The 13,651-nt window shown below is 43.6% G+C and overlaps 1 protein-coding gene across 2 annotated transcripts in view; it reads right to left on the reverse strand.

Moving 5' to 3' along the window:
- Window positions 1–7,615: 7,615 nt before the first annotated feature.
- Window positions 7,616–13,651, reverse strand: part of LOC111147346 (carboxypeptidase, vitellogenic like) — a 127,604-nt gene continuing 121,568 nt past the window's right edge. Inside the window, exon 13 of one of the 2 annotated variants that reach the window (XM_022503346.1) lies at window positions 7,616–8,263. In XM_022503346.1, coding sequence (XP_022359054.1) covers window positions 8,159–8,263 — 105 coding nt within the window. In that variant the 3' untranslated portion in view covers window positions 7,616–8,158. The remainder of the gene's footprint in view (window positions 8,264–13,651) is intronic. The other variant, XM_022503347.1, reaches the window with a different exon arrangement.

Here is a 13,651-nt window from a genome sequence, read left to right on the forward strand (position 1 = left end):
TCCACAGACATAAGATGGGAAAACTAAAGCATGCTTGTTAGCGGTTTGTTTATATCAGTTGATTATGGGAATCAGTCCTTTTATTTCCTCTGTTAGAGAAGTTTAGGCTAGGCATTTGAGAACTCAGATTTTGCAACAAAATAATTGAACTATCAGAGTTGGGAGGTTACAGATGGGAGGAGAGAAGGCAGAAGCAGGACCCTCACCATCCCCTGACACTTAACCCTTATTCTCCAGGCCTCTGCCTCTGGAAACCCTCCAGCCTTACCTCTGCCCCCCACCCCGCCTCCACCACTCCTCAGTGTGGAAAACTCCTTCTCCCCAGAAATAGCCACTCCCTTTTCTCCACTCTCAAAGGGCTTTGTGCTTTCCTCTGTTAGAGTACTTGGCACTCTGGGATTATGGTCACGTGTGCAGTGGTTACCCACTTTGCCCCTATTTGGAGGGGCGGGGAAGTGGGCCAAATTTGTCTCTGTATCTTCACCACCCAGGTCCTGTCGTACAGAGGTCTAATAGGGCATATTCTAATATAAGGTTGTGAGCGTGTGTGGGCCAGGGATTCAGGGGCATTTCTGTTCATAATGCTGACATGGGTATCTGCATTTTCCTAATCCCTTAAGACAAAACCCCACCTCCCCTGTCCTTGGTTCTCTCAGCCTATTTCCCTTTCTCCCTTTGATTCACATAATAAAAATAAAGTATCAGCAAAAGTTACTAGATGTGCCGGGTGCCTGGATGGCTCAGTTGGTTAAGCGTCTGCCTTCGGCTCAGGTCATGATCTCAGGGTTCTGGGATCGAGCCCCACATTGGACTCCTTGCTCAGTGGGAGCCTGCTTCTCCCTCTCTCTCTGCTGCTCCCCCTGTTTGTGCTTGCTCTCTCTCAAATAAATAAATAAAATCTTTAAAAAAAGTTATTAGAGGGCTGCTTGGGTGGCTCAGTTGGTTAAGCAACTGCCTTTGGCTCAGGTTATGATCCCGGAGTCCCGGGATCGAGTCCCACATCGGGCTCCCAGCTCCATGGGGAGTCTGCTTCTCCCTCTGACCTTCTCTCCTCTCATTCTCTCTCTCACTCTCTCTCTCTCTCTCTCAAATTAAGAAAAAAAGTTACTACATGTGCATGTAAGTTTTGATTACAAATATTCATTGGGATTTTAGGAAGATTATCAGCATGTATTCCCGCTGCATGTCAAAATGTAGGGGCTGGTTTTAATCTTTCTACTGAGTATTGACTTCTGCATAAGGTGGGCATTATTTTGGTTCTTGGCTTCCCAGCATCCAGGCCCCCTTTCTTCCAATAATGACACCCTGGGGTTTTTTTTAGGGGGTGTAATTGTCTCCCCCCATTGGGTGCAGCCTTGATGGCACTGAGTTCAAGGTAGCCCACTCTCCCTTGGTCTGGGATGAGTAATCAGTGGTCACCACTATGTACAGTGTAGGACTGGGGAGAGGAGGCTTTTAGTTAATCTTTGCAATGAACAATTTAAAACTTAAAGGTTTAAGAAAAAGAATAATATTTGCCCCCAAAGATCTGGCTAGCTGCAATGAATTTTCCTGTTAAATCCATCTGAACAGCAACCACAGGCCTGCTCTCTCCTTCTCGATTGCACAGGGCCCAGGGGGAATGCAGATGGCACCACGTCATGCTCCTGAAGTTGCCAAAAATCCCTTGAAAATGATTGAGCAGATGTCTTTTCTTGGGGTTGAGCGGATGTACATCACAACAGTCTGCTTTCAATTCCAGTCTTGTTGTCTTAGGGGCAACAAAATCAATCCCTTACAGGTTGGTTTTCTGAATGTTTTTTAAATCTTCAGCATTCTAATAGCAAGAACCATTACAGTGTGCAAGAACACCAAATATCTGTGGGGGTTGCCGTGTTTTCGTCCCCGGGCCGCACACCTCCTGTGTGATGGTGGCGTGGGGCGGGCCTCCCCGAGTCGTCCTTGCAGTAGGAGCTCAGCGAGAAGTGGTTTCTGAGCTTTGGAATCAGTGGTTTCAATGGCACGAAAACAGACACAGTCACGGCCCCTCTATCATCAGCCACACGCGTGGGGGGCTTGCCATTCAGCAGTAGAGAAGGAGAGGACCCTGGACTTTCCAAAATAAATCAGGGTTCAAGTCAAGCTTTTTGTCACAGGCTCTGTCCTTGGTGTCTGGCCTTTATCTATCCTGTTTTTGGTGGCAAGGGAAAAGATGGTTGAAGAACTGCACATCAGTAAATAATTAAATGACAGCTCAGTACTTTTCAAAGAATCATACTTTAAGTTTATGTTAGTTCCTCTTGGGTGGAGCGGATACTGGCTCAAGATATGGCCAAGGATTTCATTTATAGAACTTTCAGAGTAAAGCACATTTTTGGTTATTTTTATTTTTTTTAAAGATTTTATTTATGTATTTGACAGAGCCAGAGAGAAAGAGTGAGGGAGCACAAGCAGGGGGAGTAGCAGAGGCAGAGGAAGAAGCAGGCCCCCCGCTGAGCAGGGAACCCAATGTGGGGCTTGATGCCAGGACCCTGAGATCATGACCTGAGACCAAGGCCAGTGCTGAACTGATGGAGATACCCAGGCGCCCCTAAAGCGAATTTTTGAGGATACAGACTTCCTGACTCCACCTGTCACTGACACTCACCTTCATCAGTTGAGAAAGAAGTTGGGGATCAGGAGGCGGTGTGTCTCCTCTGTGGAGAGAGGATGGAGTTGAGGGAGAGACACCTGGGTTTGAATCTGGACTGGCCTGCCAATGGCTGTGGAAACTCAGCCAGTCTCTTTGCCTCCATGAGGGGCATGACCTCATCTGTGGAACGGGAAAGCCATTTCCCTGGTGATGTCTTGGTGAACCTCTGGTACATTTTAGGGGCTTAGAAAGGATAGCTGTTATTATTACATCTGATTTCACAGAATTAGGTATGCACAGCTCAAACAGACCCCTGTTTTGCCATTCAGGAACCATTTCTCAAGGGTTAAGGCTAGGCATTGCAGACCTGCCCCATGGGTCTCCCGGGTTGTCAAGCCCATTGCAACAGAAGTGCTTTTCTGCCTCCCCATGATTGCAACCCCAAGGTCAAATGAACTCACCCCCTGCTCCCCGCCTAAGCACAAGGCCGCCACAGCGTTCGGCACGCCTTCCTTGCGCGGCAGCCCTTCTTTCTGCACAGTGGGGCTGGGGAGAGCAGTGGCTGACTTTGTTCCTGACTCCACGTTCTGCAGATTTCGGCTTTCTCTGGTCTCAGCCAGGCTCCCTCTTTTACCTCCTCCAACCCTCCCTTTGCATGTATTTCTGGCACCTTCCTCACTCCACTGTCAGGCTTCCCAGGAAACCTGAACACTCCTGGGATTTTGCTGAACAGATTGAGTCCATCGGGACCTCTCTCAGGGCTCTGCCTCCACAGCAAAATGACCCAAAGGGCAGGTCTTTCCCTGAGATTGTGGGGCCAGTTCTATATATCACACACATTTATATATATGTACCACAAGCAGAAAATTTTATAAAAATCATAAGTATTCCTCACACCCACCACCAACACCCAGTCCTTCCTCCCCTCCTGCTGTTAGTTTCTTACTTCTCTTTTCAGAGGAACTTACCCTTTACAAAACTTCTGTGTTTCTTTGCCCTCCCTTTCTCCTTCTCTTATTTGTTTATTTAATTTCCGTTCCTTCCTTTCTTACAAATGAAAGCATGCTGTTTTGTTCTGTGCAGTACTTTTTAAAAAAGATGTATTTATTTATTTTTAGAGAATGAATGGGTTGGGGTGGGGGGGGAGGGCAGAAGAAGAGGGAGAGAGGCTTCAGCAGACTCCCTCCTGGGCCTGAGATCAAGAAAGATCACCATCTGAGCTGAAACCAAGAGTCCACACTTAACTGACTGCATTGCCCCCCCAAGTCCCCCACATGTCTAGCTTTTTTGACTTAGCCAAATGGGTACATAGTTCAAGGCCACTGTCAAATGCAGACTTTTTCTGTCCTCTGTGCGCTCCAAATTTTTTTTTTTAAGATTTTTATTTATTTATTTGACAGACAGAGATCACAAGTAGGCAGAGAGGCAGGCAGAGAGAGAGGGGGAAGCAGGCTCCCTGCTGAGGAGCTCCCTGAACTCCCTGCTCAGGGAGCCTGCTAAGCAGAGAGCCTGATTCAGGGCTTGATCCCAGGACCCTGAGATCATGACCTGAGCTGAAGGCAGAAGCTTAAGCCACTGAGCCACCCAGGTGCCCGAGAGCTCTCCAAATCTTTATGTATCATGCCATCATTTATAAACTGCTGGAGGCATACCAAAAATTGTAATTATTCATTCATTTATAGAGTATAATCATACCACTACTGTGTTAATAACATTGACATTATAAAATAGTAATCAAAATAGAAATTTTAAAATGATAAAGATGAAATTTTACATACTTAATTTTTGAAAGCTGTATTTGATTTTTAGTAGTACAAAGTACTTTTGCTTTCTAAAATATTACTGTTAATATTTTTAACAGGATCAATGTGTTGCATATGCTTTGTCATATTCGAAAAATCTTGGGTCACCCTTCACTTCGCTTTGACACTTGGTTTCGAAGTCCATCAGAGCTGAAGAAGACACTTTACAGAGGGAGATATAGAGATCCAAAAATGGAAAAATACCTCATGAGATGAGTTTTATTAACTCCCCAAACTCATTTTTCAATCCTATCTTTTGTGCAAAGACAGTTTGTTGAAACTTTCCTTGATTTAAGGTTTTTGTTCTTTGTCATATGCAACAAAGTAATGGAAACATTTCCAAACACCTGTTTTCAAAATGTTCTTGCCATAGGTTGAATTTCTTTTGGAAAGAAGTGACTTTCTCACTGATAGTTAAAGTGCCACTTCAGCCTTGGAAGGACAGATTGTGGGTTTACTCTGTGTATGTATGCATGTATATATTTTTGTGTGTTTATTTTTTAAAAATGTGCTAGGTGACGTACTAACAATAGCCACTTGCCATGATGGAAAATGACAGGTCGTCTGCAACACTTACCATTTTGTCGAAGAAAGAATGCATCATTCGTTCCCAGGTTCTACAGCTCCCTTAAACACACTGGTATGAGGTGACCAGTGTGGTACCTGAGGCTGACCTGGCCATCCCCCATTGCATGGCAAAGCGCTGTAAGGATGCTAGGATTTGAAGGCTTTGTTTTTATGAAATCAATCTCACTGATAGTATCCTATAAGCATGGAAGTTCCAACTGGCAATGGGCTGGACCCAGAGCCATGAGAAGGTCCCTTCCATCTCCTTCCTATATCTTGCTCACTGTGTGTAAGTTGCCCACAGTAATGGCAGCCACATGGGACAACAGGCTGTCTCCTGCTTGGATCAAGAAAGGGCATCTTAATGGATTGTCTTGAGTGTCCCATGGAAGTTGTGTACCCCACACGAATATTCTCTACACAAAGAACTCTCTCCAAGTAAATTAAAAAACTTGATTTCCTTTAGTCTGTAAACTATTCCTCCCTCCCTTTTGAAGTAAAATACCTGCCAGTTGAGTCTCCATGGGACCCTCAGCAGAATCAGCGAGGGTTGTTCTGGGAAGACCTGGCAGGTTGTCCCCCAATACTTCCCACCGTCCTATGCCTGGGGCAGCGAGATGATAACCAGGACAACATCTACAACGTCCATTTATTGAGCTATATTATTTTGTGTGGGTCCCTACTCTAGGTGTTCCATAAATACAGTCGATTCTCTTTGTTCCCTCTAGTTCTCTTCTATAACATCTTCCTAAATACTCAATTAGTGAATTCTGAACCATTGCTTGTAGGGGAAATACAGGATGTGGTTCCTACTGGCCTCTGGTCACAAGATTTTTGTCTACCAGTTAGTACATAACTTTGTTTTATGTGTGTTTCTGTTTAAGGATTTTATTTATTTATTTGAGAGAGAGAGAGCACAAGTGAGGGGAGAGGCAGAGGGAGAGGGAGAGAGTATCCCAAGCAGACTCCTTGCTGAGGGCAGTGCCCCAAACAGGGCTCTGTGTCACAACGCTGAGATCATGACCTGAGCTGAAACCAAGAGTCGTGTGCTTAACGGACTGAGCTGCCCAGATGCCCCATGTGTGTTTTGGTTTAAAGAAACCTTGTAAAATATATAATGTTACTTTATTAATGTTGAATTCATGGCCAACAGCACTGTAACTTGTGCTCGAATGAAGACTATCTAACGGGTGTACTTTCTCCATAAGGCACACCATAGCCCCCTTGCACTGAGGAACTCCAGACAGCATTTCAGCACTGTGCCTAGGAGCCTTTTAAATAGCAAAAGCATCAACAAAAATCACAAAAATGCAGAAAAATGTGGCATTAAACAGACCACAAGAACACCTGTTTGACCGTAGCTGAAAACGTGCACATTGGGCGACTCATGGTTTTCATCATGGCACACATTCACCACACAAGCGAGCAAGCACTGATTTGGGGGTTACAAGTAAGTTTTAGTGAGTAGACGATACAAATATGGAATCTATGAATAATGAAGATTGACTGTGTCATGTCCCGGTGCCCTTGTGAAACAGATACTAGTACGATGAGACATGAACTGAAAGGAATGTCAGGAGTCTCTCCCATCTGTCTTCCTGGGGACTTCAGGAAGCTAGGACAGTGAAGTGACTTGCCCCCAAATGTCCAGGGCATGTAGGACACCCATGGCACTGAACTCCTGCTCTCCCAACCACAGCTGGTGCCCTTTCCACTGCATATTTTTGGGACCAAATGCAACAATTTAAATGGCAGGTGGGGCTATGTGCAAAACTCTGCACACTCCTCCTAGCTTCTCTGCAATGATTAAAATCTGGTTTCGATCAGTGTTTGGTTTGATGTCTGGTGGTACAGGGGCACAGTGAAAGATAGCTATTAAAAAAAAAAAGGGAGATCACAAACTTGAATGAAATCAGGCACAAAATGAGAAATTAAAACAACCCAAAATATTTGCAGCAAGAACAGGTTTTGACTTTTCAAATTTAGTTCTCCAGTGAGCCAATTCATTCAGTGGTAACGTGAGAGAGAAATGATGTTGAAAAAGCCAAACGTGCTGGGGAATTTCAGAGATGAGAGCACATGTTGCATAAACAGGAGAGATGGGCCAAGATGTGACATTTTAGTTGGAAAATTACTAATGTATGCGTATTTATAAATGTATATATTTTGATGCCAGATTATCTCAAATTTTTGTGATATTCTGACAATTATACAAAACTAGCTTGTTCCTTATTTGGCTTAAAAATGTACAGGATTTAAAACCCAAATTTAAAATGGCTGGTAAGTAATGCAGCCTGCAGACTATCTGATAAATGTGTGCCCCTGAAATGAGTGAACACCCTGAAAAACGAGAAAACAAAAAACAAAGAAAAGACAAAGATGTGGTGTGTTCTTAGAGTAGGAACCTCTGCATATCTCCAATTGGTACATTATTACTTTTTTATATAAGATTTCTATTTTGGGGGACCTGGGTGGCTCAGTGGATTAAGCCACTGCCTTTGGCTCAGGTCATGATCTCAGGGTCCTGAGATCGAGCCCCGCATCAGGTTCTCTGCTCAGCAGGGAGCCTGCTTCCTCCTGACTCTTTGCCTACTTGTGATCTCTCTTTCTCTGTCAGATAAATAAATAGAATCTTAAAAAAAAAATTTCTATTTCAAAGAGTTCCAAACTACTTTTCTTGCTAAGACTCTCCACATTCCAAAGTCGAGCCCACCACTATTATGGCCGCACCTGTGATAATTAGATGCTCTTACCCAGTACACTTACCAAACACTTAGATGTGTATACGATGACAAAGTCTTTAGTTATTTACAGAGCAAGATGCTGTTATAACTTTATTCACTTACTGCACTTTGCACTTAGAAGGAATCAAAAATTCCTATTCAAAACCTCAACCTTCCATGTATCCGCTTCTCTCTGAAACAGAGTCTCAGAATCCATTCTTCCCATCCATTAAGTTAAGAGGTCATTCTGATGCACGAGTAGCATTTTCTTAAAGTTAATTTTGTCATGAACCATCTCTTCCCCAAAGCAGAACCTTCCTTGTTTCAAGGATAATTTTTATTGATGAGAAACATTTTAAAGCAATAAAAAGATAATTTTATTTCTATGACAGTTTCCATTTTGAAAATTTTCTTAAAGATTAACACCCCCCCCCGCAATGTTCTTTCTTTATCCATCAATAAGGATCCCATCCTCTATTAAAAATGAATCGATTAATCATGTCAAAAGTTCTCAGAGGCTGGTCATAGGGTAAAATGTGTCCTCCACCGCGAACAATTACCTTAGGGAAGAAAAAGAAAAGTTAAAATTTTAGAGAAATGGATATTCTATATGAATGGAAAGTTTTAGTTCAGATTGAAGTATTATTAGAGCTTCCGTGAACTACAGAACATATCCTATCAATCCATGCCTTTGAATACGCTGATTGTCTAAGTGTTGATAGCTTTAATAATAGGCCCTTTAAGGTAGGAGAGGTTTACTGTTGTGCGGTTATTTAATTTAACACAAAGTTGTGTTCATCTTTCACACGTATGGAACTTGAAAAGTGTCTTTTTTCTTTTGGGAGTGAGCTGTCTGCTAGCACGTGCTATCTGTTATTCTAACCTGGTGAGGCCCCTGAGGTGTGAAGACCTACCCTGGGACCACCTCTGCCCCCCAACTGGGGGGGAGGAATCTACCCAACTTCCTCTTCCGTCTGAGCCACGTGGCCCTCACACTGAGCTCTACCTGCCATCTTAGTCTTGGCCATTAATACAGGGGATATTTTGATTCTCCAAAAAATTAAAACAACAAACATGAGAAATTCTTGACACCCAAATTTTTAAAAGGCCATTTTTTTTTGAGTAGCACAGAATTAGAACATTCTTTTTTCCCAACATTTTATGATGAAAAATATTCAAACATAGAGTAAATCTGAAAGAATTTCATAGACTTACGACTTTGATTCTCTCATTAACACGCACTTTACTCATTTTCTCACACCATCCATCCTATCTTTTTGACATGTTTTAAAGTCAAGAATGGATATCAGTCCACTTCCCTCAGATTTTGTAATTGTAAAATTGTAAAATTAACACACAGTGAAATGCACTTGTGTTAAGTGTGGACTCACTGAGTTTGGATAGCAGTGGTACCTGTGTCACCTAACAAGATATATAAAGTATTCTGAAATACCTAGAGTTAAGGGAAATTTAGACTCTTGTGCTTGGTGTCATACCGATGGTGGGGGGGGATGCAGAGGAAGGGTCGGGGGGACAGGAGGGGACTAGTCTCTGTATTCAGAAAGTCTCTGGTTTCAGCAAACGTTCCAAGTAGAAAGGGAAAGAACTGACACGGTGTCTGACATGGTGTTGGCAGAACCCCTGCAGGAGACAGCGATATGGCCTGCTGTGTCCGATGGCATATGCAGAAAGTGGGCAGGAGTTAGTAGTGGATGAAGGGAGTGAACATAGGCAGGAAAAGGATCACATTCAGTAAGTTCTAGCTGCTAACTCAAAATCAGCAGGTAAAGGCCACCTTAACAAGGCCCTTCATAGCTAGTTTTACCTGCCTCGATCAGAAGGGAACTGAGACAGAAGAAAAGTACACATATATTTTCATAGTGCATTTAATATATTAATAATCCACCCCCAACAGCTGGCATCTTATGACCTTGCTGTGAGGAAAGTGGGATCAAGATGATTAGATGAATTTTGCTTTGCAGCTCACAGCTACACAAGTTGTGCACTGTGCAGCTAACTTCAGAGAGCTCCATTCATACCAACCTCAGTGACTGAGTGATATGGAGCTATTAGGAGGGCTGTCCAAGTCACACAATTATTACTCAGAGAATGAGCTGAGACCTGGCTTTGGATGCAGACACCAGTGTTTTTTTTTCAAATCCTAGTATTTGTATAATAATTCTTTACATTTGAACCAAACTTTCCAGCTTAGTCATAGAACATTTTGCCTGGCTCTCAACAGCCCTCTGAGGCAAATAAGGGAAGTGGACCACCATTACAGATGTGAGATTGGACTTAACCCTCATACAAAATTGGAAACACCTGGTGTATGCCATACGCCATCAATGGCCATTTGGGCCTTGCTGCCATGACAGTGGAGCCTGTCTACCATTTGCATACAAGCATACAAGCAAATGGTAGACAGGAAACCCACAGGCTGAGAGTAAACACATGTGTGATATGAGCCCCTGCATGTGACTCTAGAGAAGAATTTTTGCTGCCCCCACAATCCCAGGCTAGAATTCTCTTCCTGTAGGTTCCCATCCAAATCTCTGGCTCTGGCAGGAATCTGATGAGTGATTCTGTGCAACTTCAGCTCAGCTGAGGACACTCACGGAAGTCGGGTTTGTGACAAAACCCAGCTGCTGCCGCCACTGGAAATGAATCTGGCAGCAATGGTCCTGAACAGCAGCGGTGAGCTGAGTCCAAGAGCCGAACGAACGGTCATCCTGCCTCTCCGACCAGAGCTGCAGCTAATGGGGGGTAACATAGTGCTTTATGGCCTGGGCCTAGACTCAAGAGTGCAGGAGCATGACTCAAGGCACAGCAAGCTGTGTGACCCTGGGCAAGTCACTTACTTGCTCTGAGCCTGTTTCCTTCACTGTACAATGGAGAAAAAAGTATCACGTCTTGGGATAGTTGGGAATTACGGGAGCAATTCGTGGAATAATGTCCACTGAACATATGGCATAGCTCCTAGATGGTACTCAACAAATATTAGCCACTGTCATTATTCTTTCAACAGTTATCCCTATTCAAAATCCAGGGTCAAAATGCTTGTATCAAATTACCCTAAACCACTGTATTCCTATGTTAGCATTAAGAAATCTTGGGGGGCACCTGGGTGTCTCAGTTGGTGAAGCGTCTGCCTTCGACTCAGGTCATGATCCCAGGACCCTGGGATGGAGCCCCACATCAGGCTCCCTGCTCAGCAGGAACCTGCTTCTCCTTCTCCCACTGCTCTCTATCTCTCTCTGTGTCAAATACATAAATAAAATCTTAAAAAAAAAAAAAATCTTGGTTTTAGGGAGTTGTTTAAAACAGCGGTTCTCAAACTTGAATGTGCATCAGAACACCTGAGCTCATTAGAACAGACTGGTGGGCCTCACCCCTAGACTTTCCAGCACTGAAGGTCCAGGGCAGGGCCTGATAATTTGCATTTCTAACAATTCTAAGGTGATGTTGATGCTGTTGGTGCAAAGACTGCCCTCTGACAACTGCTGTTCAGAAGAACCTTTTCCATTCTTTGACATACCAGGCAATTCTCTATTTATATCAAAGGAGAATACAAACAGAAATTTGTTTGACATCTACTCATGGCCTCACCTTAGTCTGTTTTCTCTTGATCATCCTCTTTCCTGGTATACACACACACACACACACACACTCTAGGACCACGATAATCAAATGGTGAAGAAGAGGTGATAAGGTTGGGTGTTACAGTTCTTCTTCTCAGTAACCTGCATCACCGCCAGTCAGGTTCTGAGCTGCCATATGTAATGATCAAATGACATCATGGATGGCGTCATTAAGATTGGAAAGAAAAGCTCATTTGGGAACAAAGTCTTTTGCACACACAGCAAAATTCTAAAGTATGTCCCCTAGCACATTGACAGCATTTTATCGATGTTAACCTCAAATAACTATGTAAGTGCGGGGGAAAAAAAAAACCAACAAAAAACCCCTCTGTTGCTTATAGCCAAGCTGCTCACCACTCACAAATCAAGGACACAAACCACTCCGTGGTTTTTAGAGGTGTGTAACAAAATGTGACAGGTCTGTGATTCTGTATTTAAATGTGACAAGATTCATCTCAAGGCTCCCTGGATAGAAATGGTCTCATCATCAGAAACTCTGTATGCTGGATGTTTCCACACAAGAGCTGAAACCTCTAAACTCATGCATTCCAGATGTTCCAGAGGGTCACAGATGTGTCATGAATTTTAAAAGGGTTATGCAAACACTTTAAAGCTTCATTCCACTTTATTTATTTATTTATTTATTTTTAGAAAAAGATACAATCCTCCCTGGAACTGCAAACAAGGACCTGGGCAGCAAGGGTCTCCCAGTGGTGCCATTAGCGGTGACAAGAATGGAGAAGGAAATTCACACTGGGAGTGTGGGTGTAGGTTTGTCCAGGGAGACTTTGTGGGGGTCTTAGAGGAGCAGCAGCAGTACTGGGTGGGGTGGGGTCGGGACACATGGCACCCAGAGGAAATGCTCTTGCAAACGCAGCAGGGCATGAAAACCACACAGCACCTACAACAAGCAACAATCTGCACAGGGTTCCCCATATGAAGGATTAGAGAGGAAAGAAAAGGGAGGGTTGAATAGACAATTACTAGTGAGACCCTATGATGCCCCATAGGATGCGGTGATGGGTGTGTGTGCACTAAAATACACACAACCTAAAATCACCATTCTAACCATTTTATTTGAACAGTGGGATTTCATACAATCACAGTGTGGTGCAACCATCACCACTATCTTGTTGCAGAATGTTTCCATCACCCCAAAAGGAACCCTATATCCATTAGCAGTCTCTTCCCATTCTCCTCTCCCTGCGTGCCCCTGGCAATCAGGAGGCTGCTTTCTGTCTCTGCAGAGTTGCCTATTCTGGATGTATCCAAGAGGGTTTCAAGCAGGGCAGTGATGACCAAAATGTAGCCATCATGGTGGGAATATCCCTAGAGTTATCAATATGTAGCTTTGGTGCTACCTGACAGTTCCCTAAGGGCTTTCAAGATATACCATCTTACCTAATCAGTTGCAGCAATATCATAATTTGGGATTTCCACCTTTGACTCTGAAGCAACAGCATGTGTTGAACCACTCCCCCCACCCCCCGCAATACTAAAAGCTGAATTTAAAAAAGGAATGCTGTTTGAAAGTATCAGAAAGCAACAGGACTTGAGAGGCCAAGAGTGTGGACAAAAGAATCACAGAGAAGTGAACCGATCATTTTGTGCTGCTTCTCTCTTTGAGAAATTCACCAATTTCTAAGCTTCTCTTGGCAAGAAGTCCAGCAAAAAGTGACAGATAAAAGAATGAACAGTTAAGCGGAGCTTAGAGTGCTTGGGAGACCAAAAAATAAAAACAAAAGAAAATGCAGAAGAGACCAAAGATAAAATTTGGAATCGCAGGCTTGTCAAGGAGGCATGGCTCTGATAGATACCACAGGCTTTCTCTTAGACCCACAAGAAACAAGGTCTTAGAAGTAATGAAAACCAGAAGCAGGTTAACCCTCCCCCAATCTGAAATCCAGGACCAAATCACCATGTCAGCCCCGGACTGAAGCCACTTGATCTGACCCTACATTAACTGCCTTTCAGAAAAAAATCAAAGCATTTTTGGAGGAAGATAACATCATATTCCTATATTTTTGCCCAGCATTCAGTAAAATGTAGTAGTGTTGCCAAAAGATAAGCTCAAATGACTACAACAAGGGAAAAAGCAGACAACAGAAAGAGACCACAGGGATCCAGATATTGGAGTTATTGGGTATAGATTTTAAAATAACTATTGGGGCCCCTGCGTGGCTCAGTCGTTAAGCATCTGCCTTTGGCTCAGGTCATGATCCTGGGGTCCTGGGATCAAGCCCCGCATCGAGCTCCCTGCTTAGCGGGAAGCCTGTTTCTCCCTCTCCCACTCCCCCTGCTTGTGTTCCC

Source organism: Enhydra lutris, unplaced genomic scaffold, assembly GCF_002288905.1.
Source record: "Enhydra lutris kenyoni isolate GAN:26980312 unplaced genomic scaffold, ASM228890v2 scaffoldscaffold16, whole genome shotgun sequence".
NCBI classification, from domain to species: Eukaryota; Metazoa; Chordata; class Mammalia; order Carnivora; family Mustelidae; genus Enhydra; species Enhydra lutris.